Source organism: Scyliorhinus canicula, chromosome 6 (assembly GCF_902713615.1).
Source record: "Scyliorhinus canicula chromosome 6, sScyCan1.1, whole genome shotgun sequence".
Classification (NCBI taxonomy): Eukaryota; Metazoa; Chordata; class Chondrichthyes; order Carcharhiniformes; family Scyliorhinidae; genus Scyliorhinus; species Scyliorhinus canicula.
The window spans coordinates 55,237,929-55,254,517 of record NC_052151.1 but is presented as its reverse complement, the minus strand read 5'-3'; the positions used below and the strand labels follow the sequence as shown (position 1 = coordinate 55,254,517).

Below are 16,589 nucleotides of genomic sequence, written 5' to 3'. Positions count from 1 at the left end.
CATGCTGAGTTGTTATCTGCTCTGTGTGTCTAATATTTTGAGTGATTTAGTGACATTTGACCCCGCCGGATCCAGCTGGGAAAAGGTTGGGAAGTTGCTGCATTGGCAAGGCTTTGCGCGTCTTTTATTTCCTGCATTTTAAGCGATTGTAGATGTGGCAAAGATGTTTGAATGCTCCCAGAATCCAATCAATTAGAATATTTAGCTGTGTATTGTACTTGGGATCAGGACATATGTCTATTCTTGCTACTGCACTGCGTTTTGATGCATTAAGGCCATCCAAATAGAAGTCCACAGGCTTAACTTCAAACATTGCATTTCATTCCCAATGCCTTTAAGTTCCATCAGCACTGGTTGCCTTCTTGCAGCTAGCCCAAATTAGTTCAAAGAGAAATATAGAAGATTTTATATTTCATACAATCAAATCATACAATTTTATTCATTGTATGAATAAAAATAATTTTCAGTTACAGCTGCTTTTAAGAATTTCAATTTGAGTGATCTTTTCTCATTTTAAACAGGATGCGCTGATGTAGGGAAATGGGTTATCCACTCCGATATGTGAGCAGTAAATTATTATCAGAGACACGGCCATTAACCTCAAGTGCTTTGCCACCCTTTCACTGAATTAAGGGTTTCCAATTTACCCCCTCTCCTCAAAAAAAAAACCCAGCAAGTTCCAAAATTCAGCATGGACTCAGTCCCAAGGTTGCTGGTTTACTCTATCTGCACTACCCAAGAAAAAAATGAAATGGGGTACATATCAACACTGTCTAAGATCAGTTTTCTTTTAGAAGATGTGTACAGCTATTTGAAAAAGGCTCGCCATCCCATCAGTTTGAACTGGATTCAATCCCAAATTGTAAGTCATCATTTACTCACTTGATGATTTCTCTCAACAAATGATTAAGTTCCCCTTAAACAGAAGCTTTGGACAACTGCTGAAACCTTTACAGAAGTCAGCATAACACAACACCCATAACTCACCAGTGCATCTTTACTAATACTCGTCACATCTGGCTGGATCTCATTGGCAATACCAAAATCAATCAATTTGAGCATTCCATCAACCACCAAAAAATTGGCTGGTTTCAGGTCACTGTGAATAATACCTACAAGAAAAAAAATAAACCATTATATTTTCTCCTTGAGTGGGGATGAAATTACAGACTACATAATCCGAACATTCCATAATTTTACAAGTCTATAAAATAAGATAAATAAAATGCATCTTCTTCAGTTCTCTGCCGGAAGGCAAGTCTGATCTACAGCGCCACAAAGATCACCACAGGCGAGGCAAAGATGCAGGCCCTGAATCCACCCCAGCTTGAACAGGTATTGAACCCAATCTGATCCACACTGACAGTCCAGCCAAATTAGCCGTATTGGTAATGCAATCAGGGACACAATCCCTTGGCCAATTGCCTGAGGAACAGCCCTCCATTCAGCTCATACATATAGAGCAGCCATTTAGGTGTCAGGCACAGTGTGGGGTGGTTGGGGGATGGAGTGCAACATCGCACTTGTGGCACAAGGGCGGCACGGTAGCAGTGGTTAGCACTGTTGCTTCACAGCGCACGGGGTCAGGGGTCACAGTGTGTGGAGTCTGCACGTTCTCCCACTGTCTGCCCAGATGTTCTCCTGGTGCTCCAGTTTCCTCCCTCCAGTCCCGAAAGACATGTTTGTTAGGTGAACTGGACATTCTGAATTTTCCCTCAGTGTACCCAAGTAGGCACCAGAGTGTCGACCACGAGCTTTTCACAATAACTTCATTGCAGTGTTAATACATGTCTACTTGTGACACTAATAAAGATTATTATTACATGAATGTTATGGCACATCTGCAACATTTTTAAGAAAGTTGATCTTCTTTAGTTAAAAATAGTCTTACAAATACTTACCATGCTGATGAATTGTGTGAACAGCTTCCAACATATTTTCCCAATATAATTTGCGTTCTAATGTCTTGATAACCTTTTTCCTTCGGAGCAAAGTGTTTAAGTCTACATTTCCCAATTCCATTACCATGTAGATATAATTTTCAGTAATCTCACTGCATTAAAAAGGAATCAATTATATAACCACATTATTTGAAAGTATTATACACAATATTTAAAAAAAAATTTTTTTTATAAAGGTGCTGACTGACCTGGGTAATTTCAGCAATTTGTGTTATTTTTAAAAAAAAGAGATTTCTGGCAATTGCAGTTTCGAAAAAATATAAATTGGATGGTTGGTAGTGATGAAAAAAAGGGATTTAACTGCACTCCAAGGGGTGTCATTGGTTGGGGGAGGGAGAAAGAGATAAAATTGAGAGGTTGGGCAGCGGGATGGTGGGGTGTTAGATTTTCGTTGATTTGGTTATTTGCAGCCCTGTTGGCTTATTTTGTAATTGTGTTTGATGTGTAAATATATAGATGCCTCAATAAAACATTTTCCCAAAAAAGAAAATACGTTGATGATCATTAACATAGGGGATGTAATAGAACATGACAAGTTTAAGAGTTGACCATGATAAAGGGTACAATAGCCAATTTGCAGATGACACTAAAATTGAGGGGATAGTAAGGATAGTAATGAGGAAATGAGAAATTTACAAATGGATACAAGATAGGTTAGGTGAGTGGGTGGGCCAAAATTTAGCAGATGGAGTTTAGCGTGGATAAGTGCGAGGTTATCCATTTTGGTCGGAAAAAAATGGAACGGCAACTTATTATCTAAATGGAGTGCTCCGGTACAGAGGAATCTGGGTGTCCTCGTGCATGAATCTCAGAAAACTAGTCTGTAGATACAACAGGTAATAAGGAAGGCAAATGGAATTTGGGCTTTAATAGCTAAAGGAATAGAGTATAAAAGTAGGGGTGTGTTGCTGTAACTGTACAAGGCATTGGTGAGACCGCATCGGAAGTACTCTGTACAGTTTTGGTCCTCTTATTTGAGGAGGGATGTAGTTACATTAGAGGCAGTTCAGAGGAGGTTAACTAGATTAATTCCAGAGAAGAGGGGTTTGGCTTGTGAGCAGTTTAGGCCTATATTCTCTTGCGTTTAGAAGACAGAGAGGTGGTGTAATTGAGCATTTACAAGATAATAAAAGGTATTGACAAAGTGGACGTAGAGTGGATGCTTCCTCTTGTGGGGTAATCTAGAACGCGAGGTCATAGTTTTATGAGTTTTATGATAAGGAGTAGCAGATTTAAAACAGAGATGCGGAGAAATTACATCTCTCAAAGGGTCATGAATCTGTGGAATTCATTACCCCAGAATGCGGTGGATGCCGGGACATTTAGTAAATTTGAGATAGACAGATTTTTAATTAGTAATGAGTTGAATGGTTATGGAGAATGGGCAGTAAAGTGGAGCTGAGGCGGAGATGAGCTCAGCCATGATCGTATTGAATGGCAGAGTGGGCTTGAGGAGCTGAATTGCCTATTCCTGCTCCTATGAATACAAATTGCAGAATTTATATGATGGTTTAGGGTGGGCAACAAATGCCTTGACCGTACAGTCTATAATGCTACTGAAAACCTTCAAGTCTACAAGGAGGCCCTGTACATGGACAAACCTATCGAGATATCATAGAATTTACAGTGCAGAAGGAGGCCATTCAGCCCATCGAGTCTGCCCCAGCTCTTGGAAAGAGCACAATACCCAAGGTCAACAACTCCACCCTATCCCCATAACCCAGTAACCCCACCCAACACTAAGGGCAATTTTTGACACTAAGGGCAATTTATCATGGCCAATCCACCTAACCTGCACATCTTTGGACTGTGGGAGGAAACCGGAGCACCCGGAGGAAACCCACGCACACACGGGGAGGATGTGCAGACTCCGCACAGACAGTGACCCAAGCCGGAATCAAACCTGAGACCCTGGAGCTGTGAAGCGATTGTGCTATCCACAATGCTACCGTGCTACCGGTCAGATCACTGACCATGAGAGCTGAGAGTAAATCTGAAGAGCCCAGTTCCACAGAGAAAACAACTATGGCAACCTCAGTGGTGTATTAAAGATCAATAACACCTATGTGTGTAAAGGCAGTTCAAGGGAACCTAAATCATTGCGGATGTGAAGTTGCTCAACACAGGTTGAGGGAAGATACCTCAATGAAACATGGTGGAGTTTGGAGTGGAAGAACTTTTGAGAAAAAGCAAAAAGGTGGAATAAGGCCCAATGCTTGAAAGTAGCAGGGGAGATGGGAAACCTGAAACCCGTAAGCCTGGCATGCCATTGTACTAGATCTTGACTGATATGTATCTCAACTTCATTAGTTGCCTTTTCTCCATATGCTTAAATTTTAAAAACAAAAACTTTGGTTCATTATTAAATTAGCTCAGTAGCATACAGGGCAACATGTGGTATGTTGATTTTTTGGCAATTTTATTGCAACTTAAGGGAAGCTGTTGAATCAGTCAAATTGAGTTTAAAAACAATCTGTTAAAGCCTTAACAACTTGCATTTATATAGCACATTTAACTTAGTAAAATGGCCCATGGTATGTATTAAGAAATTTTGTGGTCTGTTTAAAATTGCTGAATTGTAATGAAAATGTAATAATTTGCTGAGTCATCTAGAGGAACACATCAAAAGGAAGTCAAGTATCTATCAGAAAGGCTGTAAATTCTCATTGGATAACTCATCCAAAACTGTACGGTCATGTTTGCCACCTCCATTGTTGTCCAAACACCACCAACTTAGGAACATAGGAGCTGAGTAGGGAATTTGACCCTTCAAACATGCCCTGCAATTCAACAAGATCATGGCTGATCTGGTTGCATTCGTAAACTCTATTTTCCTGACTTCCCCCATAACCCTGGACTCGTTTACCCCTCCCCCCCAAAAAAAACTGTCAAACTCTGCCTTGAATTATTTCAACAACCCAGCATTCATTACCTTCTGGGGAAGATAATTCCACACACCAACAAACATTTAGGAGAAAAAACTCTCGTCTGTGTCTCTTATTCTTAAACAATGTCCCCTAGTTTTAGTCATTCTTTGCTCGTTATTAAAATCTCTTGAATCCTCTGACCTGCGTTTGCAAATTTGTAGTATTCATTTCAATTTAATATTGGCCTCAACTCCCTTTATTTAGCCACAGATGATGAATCCTTCTCAAAGAGCCTTTCTTTCTCATTGGGCATTAAATATCTCCTTAAAAATCTGCTACCAAGTTCACCGTAGTCTACTCTGCTATCATACTTCATAGTTACCTTTATTTAGGTTTAAAATACTAGCCATGGATGCACACTTCTCCATTTCAAACGTAACATGAAATTCTATCTTGTCGTGATCGCTGGACACCTTTACCTTGAGGTCACTCATTAATTTTCTCCGGTGCTACATGCCAATCCACATTCTCCTTCCTAGTTATCCATCATCCTAACTCCACACACTTCCCGGAGATCCATCAGCAATCTGGGACCTATCAAATGGAACCACCTCCATAAACCTTTTTGCCTTCTTACTTCCCTCCCCTGTTTTCGATGCATTTGGTCAGCTAGGTCCAAAATTATCGCAAGGCTGATTTCACTCGTTTTATGAAGAACCTTCAGACACAATTACCTTAATGCAAGTTAATAAAGTAATTGGCCACTAATTCAAAATAAAGTAACCGGGTTAAAAAAAAGCCTCACTGATCAAAAAGCCTGATTATCTTGTCACTGTGTTGCTGTAGGCGTTTCAAGTATTCAATTTCATCCTTGTAGCCAGCTACTGCGAGGTCATCTGCATCCTGAAGATTAACTTGTTTAACAGCGTATAGTTGTTTCTTCTGGTCAAGTACTTGGAATACCTGGTAGGAACAGAATAGATTATTTGTGGACACAAACAAACATGCTCATTATTCTAACTAATTCTCCATACATGCCCATATTTTTTTAAAAATCACTCCACCTGTCATCTAATTTCATTCGTTTTTTCAAAATCTGCTCATTCAACACATCAATAATTCAGTAAGTGAGCATTGATTGCTTGGAGGGGCTGGGGCGAGATAGGGCATGAGAATGAAAAACTCGATACATTAAACAGGTTTTGATTGTTGCATTAAAAAAACTAACTACACAGTCAGAATGAATGTTTAATTTGATTTCGAGTTAGCCTTGGCTGTAGATTTTCACATGTTGGGGCACGGAGAAAAGTACTGCATAATAAGCAATCTGAAGATAGCCAGTTTCAAGGAGAGGTCTAACTGCTGAATAAAAAAAGCATTTTGGATGACTTCCAGTGGCGGCGATGTCCGAGTGAGCCGCACATTCAGCGGGCTCTCACTCCGGCGGGCGTTTAGGGGCTGATTCCCCGCGATAGCGGGACCACGGAGCTGAAGGAAGGCGGCGGTGAAAGTCTGGAGGAGTGGGCTGCGGCACATGGAACAGCAGGAGTCCAGGAGGCAGAGGAGAGAGAAAAAGGGACAAAGACAAGGAGCTGAAGAAACTTACCTGGAACCTAAGATGGCAAACACACGGACCCCAGACTCAGCAATCCAGCAGGCGCTGGATAACATGCTCCAGGTAATGAAATCCAGTTTTGAAGCGTTGAAGCGGGACAGCTTGGACCCACTCCAGAAGGCAGTGGATCAGCTGAACCAGAGGCTGGATGCGCAAGATGTTAAAGTTAAGGAGCTGGGAGAGGCGGTGGAGGAGCAGGCGGATGCGCAGACGGTTGCGGCGCTAGAAGTTGACGGGCTGAAGGAGCGGCAGAGAAGACTGCTAGACAGAGTGGAGGAACTGGAGAATAGAGCCCGCAGGAACAACCTGAGGATGGTCGGCCTCCCGGAGGGGGCTGAGGGAGCTGATGCCGCAGCGTTTGTAGCAGACCTATTGATGCAGCTGATGGGGGCCGAAGACTTTCCGCGACCGCCAGAGCTGGAAGGGGCATACAGAGTGCAGGCGAGGCAGGGGCGGCCCCCCCCCCCCCGCCCGATGGTGATTAGGCTCCACAGGTTCGTGGACAAGGAGCGGGTGCTGCGGTGGGCAAAGAGCGCCAGGAGCAGCGCGTGGAACAACAGTGTCCTCCGCATTTACCAGGACCTAAGCCAGGAGGTGGCTCGGCGGCGAGCAGCCTTTAAGAATGTCAAGGAGGTGCTGTTCAAGAAGCACGTGAAGTTTGGTCTGCTGTTCCCGGCTCCTTTATGGATCACGCACCAGGGTCAACACCACTACTTCCCCGAACCTGAAGAAGCGATGGACTTTGCAAGGGATCAGGGGCTGGTCCCGAAAAGAAGCCCCACGGGCACAAATTAGGGCCCAAGGACTACCGTATGAAGGTACGCCAAATGGGCCTGGACTGCTGTTCAACGGTTTGCTGGGTCAAAGGTGCCAAACGGAACATTTGGGACTCTTTCCTTTGTTCATGGACACTGGTTTGTTTTTTTTTGTTTTTTTCTCTTATGTTTTTGTTTTTCCCTCTTTTTTCCTTTTCGGGCGGATTTTAAATTTTTGTGCGGCTCGCGGAGGACACTGGAGCCGGCACGGTAACGAAGGGGGGCCGGTCAGCAAGGGGGGGCCAAGGACGTGGGTTTGGGGGGGGGGGGGGGGGGGTTTGTTTTGTTGATGTCAATGCCTTCCTGTGCCAGTGAGTTTGCTCCAGTGGGTTGGAGAGGGGGATGGGGCGCCAGGGAGTGGGGAGGAGGACGGGGAAACAATGGGAATGAGACAGGAGGGCGCCGGAGTGATGAGTCACCGGGCTAGCAGTTTGGCTAGTCAAGAGAGTCAGGTGGGGGGGGGGGGGGGGGGGGGGGGGGGGGTGAGAGAGAGATCACAGCCAGTGGATGGCAGGGGTGGGGGTATCGGGGGATGTTGTTAGGGGGGGGGGTTCTGCTAATGTGGGAGGGACTTGAAATAGGCACCGGAAAGGAGGTAGAGGGTGGAGGCAGCCAAGAGGCGGGCCAGGAATGGCGCGACGCACGGGCCAGTCCAAGAAAGGCTATGGCTGACCAGCGTGGTGGGGGGGTTGTGCCCCCCGACCAGGCTGATCACCTGGAACGTCAAGGGACTAAATGGGCCGGTTAAGAGGTGTTCGCGCACTTGCGGGCTCGGAGGGCGGACGTAATTATGTTGCAGGAGACACATCTGAAAGTGTCTGACAGACCAGGCTAAGGAAGGGCTGGATTAGCCAGGTCTTCCACTCGGACTTGGACTCGAAGTCCAGGGGGGGTGGCAATCATGATCAACAAGCGGGTGCAATTTGAGGCGGAGGGCATAGCCGCAGACAGGGGGGGCAGATACCTGATGAAATGGGGCAGACTGGAGGGAAGAAGAGTGGTGCTGGTGAATATATCTGCCCCGAACTGGGATGACGTGGACTTCATTAAAAGAGTGCTGGGGAAGATCCCGGACCTGGACTCTCGCAGACTAATAATCGGGGGGGGGGGGGGCAGACAGGGCAGAGATGGATAGATTGGGCAGGGAAATGGGTCAGATAGATGAAGAGCACGCGGAGTCCCCGGGGGAGGTTTTACTCAGGGAGAGGCAGAGACGACAGGCGGAACTGGGGGCGCTGTCCACGAGCAGGGCCGTGGAACAGCTTAGGAAGGTGAGGGGAGTGGTGTACGAGCATGGGGAAAAGGCTAGCAGACTGTTAGCGTAGCAACTCAGGAAGAGGGAGGCGGCCAGGGAAATAAGTAGAGTGATGGATGGGGAGGGGCGCAAAGTGGAGGACCCGGCAGGATTGAATAAGGTATTCCGGGACTTCTATCGCAAGCAGTATACTTCGGAGCCGCCGGAAGAACCGGAGGAGATGAAAAGGTTTCTGGACGGGTTAACATTCCCAACAGTAGGTGGGGGGCGAGTGGATGAGCTGGGGGCCCCGATTAGAGTGGAGGAGGTATTGGGGGGCCTAAAGGCCATGCAGTCGGGGAAAGCCCCGGGGCCGGATGGATACCCAGTAGAGTTCTATAGGACGTTCTCTGAGCTGGTGGGCCTGGTCTTGGCGAGGGTTTCAATGAGGCAAGGGACAGAGGGACCGTGCCGCCGACAATGTCGCAAGCCACTATATCACTGATATTGAAGCGGGGTAAAGACCCGGAGGCATGCGGGTCCAACAGGCCAATCTCCCTGATTAATGTTGACTCCAAGCTCCTGGCAAAGGTACTGGCGGTTAGAATGGAGGACTGCGTACCGGAGGTGACTGGGGAGGACCAAACTCGTGAAAGGTAGGCAGTTGGCGGCCAACCTGATAAGATTACTTAGATAGATAGATAAGATAGATAGAGAAATACAGCACAGAACAGGCCCTTCAGCCCACGATGTTGCGCCGAACTTTTGTCCTAGGTTAATATAGAATTTTGGACAATTTTTCATGGCCAATCCACCCAACCTGCACATCTTTGGACTGTGGGAGGAAACCGGAGTACCCGGAGGAAACCCACGCAGTCACAGGGAGGATGTGCAGACTCCACACAGACAGCGACCCAAGTCGAAATCGAACTTGGGACCCTGGAGCTGTGAAGCAATTGTGCTATCCACAATGCTACCGTGCTGCCCTTAAGAAGTTAACCTACACTCCATTATTCTACCCTAATCCATGTACCTATCCAATAGCCGCTTGAAGGTCCCTAACTTTTCCTACTCAACTACTTCCACAGGCAGTGCATTCCATGCCCCCACTACTCTCTGGGTAAATAACCTACCTCTGACAACCCCTCTATATCTTCCACCATTTATCTTAAATTTATGTCCCCTTGTAATGGTGTGTTCCACCCGGGGAAAAAGTTTCTGACTGTCTACTCTATCTATTCCCCTAATCATCTTATAAACCTCTATCAAGTCGCCCCTCATCCTTCTCCGTTCTAATGAGAAAGGGCCTAGCACCCTCAACCATTCCTCGTATGACCTACTCTCCATTCCAGGCAACACCCTGGTAAATCTCCTTTGCACCTTTTCCAAAGCTTCCACATCCTTCCTAAAATGAGGTGACCAGAACTGCACACAGTACTCCAAATGTGGCCTGACCAAGGTTTTGTACAGCTGCATCATCACCTCACAGCTCTTAAATGCAATCCCTCTGCTAATGAATGCTAGCACACCAGAGGCCTTCTTCACAGCTCTATCCACTTGAGTGGCAACTTTCAAAGATCTATGAACATAGACCCCAAGATCTCTCTGCTCGTCTACATTGCCAAGAACCCTACCGTTAACCCTTCAAAAATGGACAACCTCACACTTGTCAGGGTTAAACTCCATCTGCCACTTCTCAGCCCAGCTCTGCATTTTATCTATGTCTCTTTGAAGCCGACAACTGCCCTCCTCACTATCCACAACTCCACCAATCTTCGTATCATCTGCAAATTTACAGACCAACCCTTCAACTCCCTCATCCAAGTCGTTAATGAAAATCACAAACTGCAGAGGACCCAGAACTGATCCCTGCGGTATGCCACTGATAACTGGGCTCCAGGCTGAATATTTGCCATCCACCACAACTCTCTGTCTTCTATCGGTTAGCCAGTTTGTTATCCAACTGGCCAAATTTCCCACTATCCCATGCCTCCTTACTTTCTGCATAAGCCTACCATGGGGAACCTTATCAAATGCCTTACTAAAATCCATGTACACTACATCCACTGCTTTACCTTCATCCACATGCTTGGTCACCTCCTCAAAGAAGTCAATAAGACTTGTAAGGCAAGACCTACCCCTCAAATCCGTGCTGACTATCCCTAATCAAGCAATGCCTTTCCAGATGCTCAGAAATCCTATCCCTCAGTACCCTTTCCATTACTTTGCCTACCACCGAAGTAAGACTAACTGGCCTGTAATTCCCAGGGTTATCCCTATTCCCCTTTTTGAACAGGGGTACGACATTCGCCACTCTCCAACCTCTGGTACCACCCCGGTTGACAGCGAGGACGAAAAGATCATTGCCAACGGCTCTGCAATTTCATTTCTTGCTTCCCATAGAATCCTTGGATATATCCCGTCAGGCCCAGGGGACTTGTCTATCCTCAAGTTTTTCAAAACGCACAACACACCTTCCTTCCTGACAAGTATCTCCTCAAGCTTATCAGTCTGCTTCACGCTGTCCTCTCCAACAATATGGCCCCTCTCGTTTGTAAATACTGAAGAAAAATACTTGTTCAAGACCTCTCCTATCTCTTCAGACTCAATACAGAATCTCCCGCTACTGTCCTTAATCGGACCTACCCTCGCTCTAGTCATTCTCATATTTCTCACATATGTGTAAAAGGCCATGGGGTTTTCCTTGATCCTACCCGCCAAAGATTTTTCATGCCCTCTCTTAGCTCTCCTAATCCCTTTCTTCAGTTCCCTCCTGGCTATCTTGTATCCCTCCAGCGCCCTGTCTGAACCTTGTTTCTTCAGCCTTACATAAGTCTCCTTCTTCCTCTTAACAAGACATTCAACCTCTCTTGTCAACCATGGTTCCCTCACTCGACCATCCCTCCCCTGCCTGACAGGGACATACATATCAAAGGCACGCAGTACCTGTTCCTTGAACAGGTTCCACATTTCACTTGTGTCCTTCCCTGACAGCCTATGTTCCCAACTTCTGCACTTCAATTCTTGTCTGACAGCATTGTATTTACCCTTCCCCCAATTATAAACCGTGTCCTGTTGCACGCACCTATCCCTCTCCATAACTAAAGTGAAAATCACAGAACTTAATGTGATAATGATGCCCCCGGCGGGTAGGGAGGTGGAGGTAGTGGTGGCGATGGACGCTGAGAAGGCCTTTGACCGGGTGGAGTGGGACTATCTATGGGAGGTGCTCGGACGGTTTGGGTTCAGGGAGGGACTGGTGAATTGGATCAAATTATTACATCGGGCCCCAAAGGCCAGCGTCAGGACACACAGAGAAGTGTCGGAGTACTTTAGGCTGTACCGAGGGACCAGACGGGCTGCCCGCTCTCCCCACTGCTGTTTGCGCTGGCCATAGAGCTGCTGTCGATTGCGCTGAGAGCCGCAGAGGGATGGAAGAGGATGGTGAGGGGTAGGGTAGAACATAGGGTCTCTCTTTATGCGGACAACCTGCTCCTGTACGTGTCAGACCCAGTGGTCGGGATGGGAAGTATACTGGGAATGTTGAGGAAGTTCGGCCAGTTTTCAGGATACAAATTAAATATGGCCAAGAGTGAAATGTTTGTGGTGCACGCAAGGGGCCAGGAGAACAGATTGAGAGGGCTACCGTTTAGGCTGGTTGAGGAAAATTTCCGGTACTTGGGAATCCAGGTGGCGCGAGACTGGGGCAGGCTGCATAAGTTAAATTTGGCCAGGGTGGTGGAGCAAATGAAGGAAGGGAGAGTTTCGGAGATGGGATGCACTCCCGCTGACGCTGGTAGGGAGGGTGCAGACTGTGAAGATGACAATCCTCCCTAGATTTCTGTTTGTTTTTCAGTGCCTCCCGATCTTTGTCCCACAGTCCTTCTTCAAAAGAGTTAATAGGATGATCATGAGCTTTGTCTGGGCGGGAAAATCCCCGCGGGTGAAGAAGGCAATGCTGGAGAGGAATCACAGCGAGGGAGGGCTGGCTTTGCAGAGTCTGATAATTATTACCGGGGGCCAGGGTCTATCTGGGAGCGGGTGGAGGCGGCTTCGTGCAGGGACTCCAGCCTGGCAGCCCTGGTCACGACTCCTCTACCGCTGCCGCCGGCCAGGTACTCCACCAGCCTGGTAGTGGTGGCGACCCTGCGGATATGGGGCCAGTGGAGGAGGCATGTAGGGGAGATGGGGGCGTCGGTTTGGGCGCCAATCTGCGACAACCATCGGTTTGCCCCCGGGAGTATGGACGGGGGGTTTCGAGCATGGCAGCGGGCGGGGGTGGGAAGGGTGGGCGATATGTTCCTGGAAGGGAGCTTTGCGAGTTTGAGGAGCTTGGAGGAGAAATTTGGTCTGGTAAGGGGAAATGATTTTAGGTACCTACAGTTGCGAGACTTTGCCCGTAGACAGGTCCCATCCTTCCCACGCCTCCCGCCAATGGGGATCCAAGACAGAATAGTCTCTACGGGGGAAGAAGGGGAGGGTAGAGTCTCTGATATTTATAGGGTGCTCATGAGGGAGGAAGGGTCCCAGTCGGAGGAACTGAAACTTAAATGGGAGGAGGAGCTAGGTGGGGAAATGAAGGACGGGCTGTGGGCAGAGGCCCTGAGTAGGGTAAATTCGACCGCAACATGTGCCAGGCTCGGCCTGATTCAATTTAAGGTCGTTCACCGGGCCCACATGGCGGTGGCTCGGATGAGCAAATTCTTTGGGATAGAGGACAAGTGCACTAGGTACGCAGGAGGACCAGCGAACCACGTTCACATGTTTTGGGCATGCCCTAAGCTTAAGGGGTACTGGAAGGGATTTGCGGGCGTCATGACCCGGGTGCTAAAAACAAGGGTGGCGATGGGTCCAGGGGTGGCAATTTTTGGGGTTTCGGAAGACCTGGGAGTCCAGGGGGAGAAAGAGGCCGATGTTTTGGCCTTTGCTTCCCTGATAGCCCGGCGACGAATACTATTGGTATGGAGGGACTCAAAGCCCCCGAAGACTGAGTTGTGGCTTGCGGACATGTCAAGTTTCCTGGGTATGGAAAAAATTAAGTTCGCCTTGAGGGGATCAGTACAGGGGTTTGCCCAAAGGTGGCAACCATTTATTGACTTCTTTGCAGGAGAGTGAGCGTCAGCAGGGGGTGGGGGTAGAGTAGAGTAGAGTAGAGTAGAGTAGGAGGGATAAATTGGCGGGTAGTACTGGTGGGAGAGGAGTGGGCTTGTGCAGTATGTTACGATTGAAGTATTGAATGTGGATGTTTGCACATTTTTGCCTTTTTTGCGTTCTTTCTGTTGATGTCTGTAACTGTTTACAAAGCCAAAAACTTCCTCAATAAAATTGTTTATTAAAAAAAAAGCATTTTGGTATTCAGTCTTGCTTGGCCAGTTCATAAGAGTTTTTCAAACGTTTGCACTGAAATCAAATCTGTTGTTGTCATCAGATATCTGATCAAATGTTTCAGACAACATAATTTGAATTTATATATGATTTTTGACATAGAAAAAATATTCCAAAGAACTCCAAAGAGGTGCAATCAGACAAAAATGGGCTTGGGAATAAATTAGTTATTTGGTACCTGGGTGGAATGAGTGAGTCTGTGACAAAAGCGTAATCAAAAGAACTGGTTTTCAGGAAGGTCAAATAGGAGAGAGGCAAACAGAGGTTTAGGGAGCATACTCTAGACAGAGCATGTGACACTAGATGCACAGCCCGAAGGGTTGGTGGAATCAGTGGCCATGAACAGGTGTTTTTCATCAAAGATTCAATTTGGGAGACCATGTTCTCTCGCCAGGGAAAATGGTTTGTGCTGCGAGCGATGCCCAGAAGCGATTCACTGCCCCATGCCATGTAAATATGTACAAGATAGGGATCACAAGGGATTCTGTAGTGAATTCCGCTATCGGGACGCCATTTTGTGAATTGCGGAGGTGTGAAGAATCAGCCAGTATTAGAAATGGATTGGCGCCGTTTCCCCTCCCCAACGCTGGATTCTCCGCCACACTGGGAACTCTGTTACCAGCAACGGGTGGTAGAGAAGCCAGCCCAATATCTTCCGAATGTTTAACTGGATATCAGACAAAATTTGATAAAGGCAGCAGAGGGGATCGTGACAACGGACAGAAGTAAAACTGAGTATCTTCTGCATACATGTAGAAGCTGTGACAATGAATATGGATGATGGCTTGAAAGATAGGTTGGTCAAAAGTATCAAAGACCTTGCATTATATACTGTGCAGTTTAGAGGACAACACCCCTACTAACTAGATTCTCCTGCTTAATGTTCTTCCTCTTGCAACCTCCCTACTTTCAGAAATATCTCATTGACTGCACCTTTGATCCCTCATCCTAATCCAATCCATTTTAAACTTTTACATTTCTATGCTAATTTCAACAGGCAATATTGAAATGAAAGTTGTGAAAAGGCTTTTAATATGTCAAATTTTTTAATGAAAATGTTAATGTGGAAAAAGTCAGATCTTGAAGCGCGAGTCAATCTGCATTTACTGTATAATTGATAGTGTGATCAGCACAGGAGGCTATTCAGCCCACCTTGTTTGCACTGGCTCTATGGAAGCTATTCAGTTAGTCTCATGCCTATTATTTCCCCACAGCACTAAATCTTTTCAAGTATTTATATGAACATACAAAATCGGAAGGTAGGCCACTCAGCCCCTCAATCCTGCTCTACCATTCATTAAGATTACGACTGATCTGATTGTAACCTCAATTCCACATAACCTTTCACACCATTACTTGTCAAGAATCTGTCGCGCTCTGCTTTAAAAATATTCAAAGACTCTGCTTCCGCAACCTTTTCAGGAAGAGCCCCGAAGACTCACGAGCATTACAATCATCTGTTTTAAATGGGCAATCCCTCATTTTTAAACAGTGACTCTTCATTCTAGATTTTTCCACAATTCACCCCGTCCAAAGCCCTCAGGATGTTGACAATTAAGTTGTCTCTTACTCTTCTAATTTCCAGCAGGCTCAAGTCTAGCCTGTCTGATCTTTTCTCAGACAACGTGCCTATGGTTAGCACTATTGCTTCACAGCGTCAGGGATCCGTGTTCAATTCCCGGCTTGGGTCACTGTGCGGAGTCTGCACGTTCTCCTCGTGTCCACGTGGGTTTCCTCTGGGTGCTCCTGTTTCCGCTCACAATTCCCGGTGAATTGGACATTCTGAATTCTCCCTCTGTGTGCCCGAACAAGCGCCGTAGTGTGGCGACTAGGGGATTTTCACAGTAGCTTCATTGCAATTTAATGTAAGCCTACTTGTGACACTAATAAACATTATTATTATTCCAAGTAATCTAGTAAACCTTCTCTGAACTGCTTCTAATGCATTCACTTAAATAAAGTGACCAATACTCTACACAGTACTTCAGATGTGACCTCATCAATGCCCTGCATTACTGAAGTTATTTATTTATTAAATTTCGAGTATCCAATAATTTTTTTCCCCCAAGGGGCAATTCAGCGTGGCCAATCCACTACTCGGCACATCGTTTTGGGTTGTGGGGGTGAGACCCACACAGACACCGGGAGAATGTGCAAACCACACACAGACAGTGATCAAGGGCTAGGATCGAACCTGGGACCGTGGTGCCGTGAAGCAGCAGTGCTAACCACTGCGCCACCCACTTCACTGAAGTTATAAACCCTACTTTTGTATTCAATTCCCTTCGCGATAAACTGTTTCCTAATGACTTGCTAACCCTGCATACTAACCGTTCGCGACTAAAGAACTAGAACATTAGATCCCTCGGCATCTCAAAGCTCTGCAATCTCTCACCATTTTATAGAATCCCTACAGTGCAGAAGGAGGTCATTACTTAGATCAGGCTTGTCCAATGTGTGGCCTGCAGATTGGATGCGGACCTCGAAGACCCCCAATGAAAACCCCAGAGGTAGTTTTCAAAATGTCGATAAGTGCAGTGGAAGATGGGTGGCATGGTGGCACAGATGTTAGCACTGCTGCCTCACAGCGCCAGGATTCAATTTTAGCGTTGGGTGACAGTGTGGAGTTTGTATGCTCTTATTGTGTCCTTGTGAGTTTCCTCTGGGTGCTCCGGTTTCCCCCTCAGTCCAGAGATATACAAGTTAGGCGAA

The 16,589-nt window shown here is 46.5% G+C and overlaps 1 protein-coding gene across 2 annotated transcripts in view; it reads right to left on the bottom strand.

Moving 5' to 3' along the window:
• The window catches only part of ttk (ttk protein kinase), a 72,928-nt gene that overhangs the window by 18,022 nt on the left and 38,317 nt on the right, over positions 1–16,589 (bottom strand). For both annotated transcript variants that reach the window (XM_038799318.1, XM_038799319.1), the window contains exons 15-17: positions 5,634–5,791; positions 1,902–2,053; positions 988–1,112 (exon numbers count right to left, since the gene is read on the bottom strand). In XM_038799318.1, the coding sequence (XP_038655246.1) occupies positions 988–1,112; positions 1,902–2,053; positions 5,634–5,791 (435 nt within the window). The remainder of the gene's footprint in view (positions 1–987; positions 1,113–1,901; positions 2,054–5,633; positions 5,792–16,589) is intronic.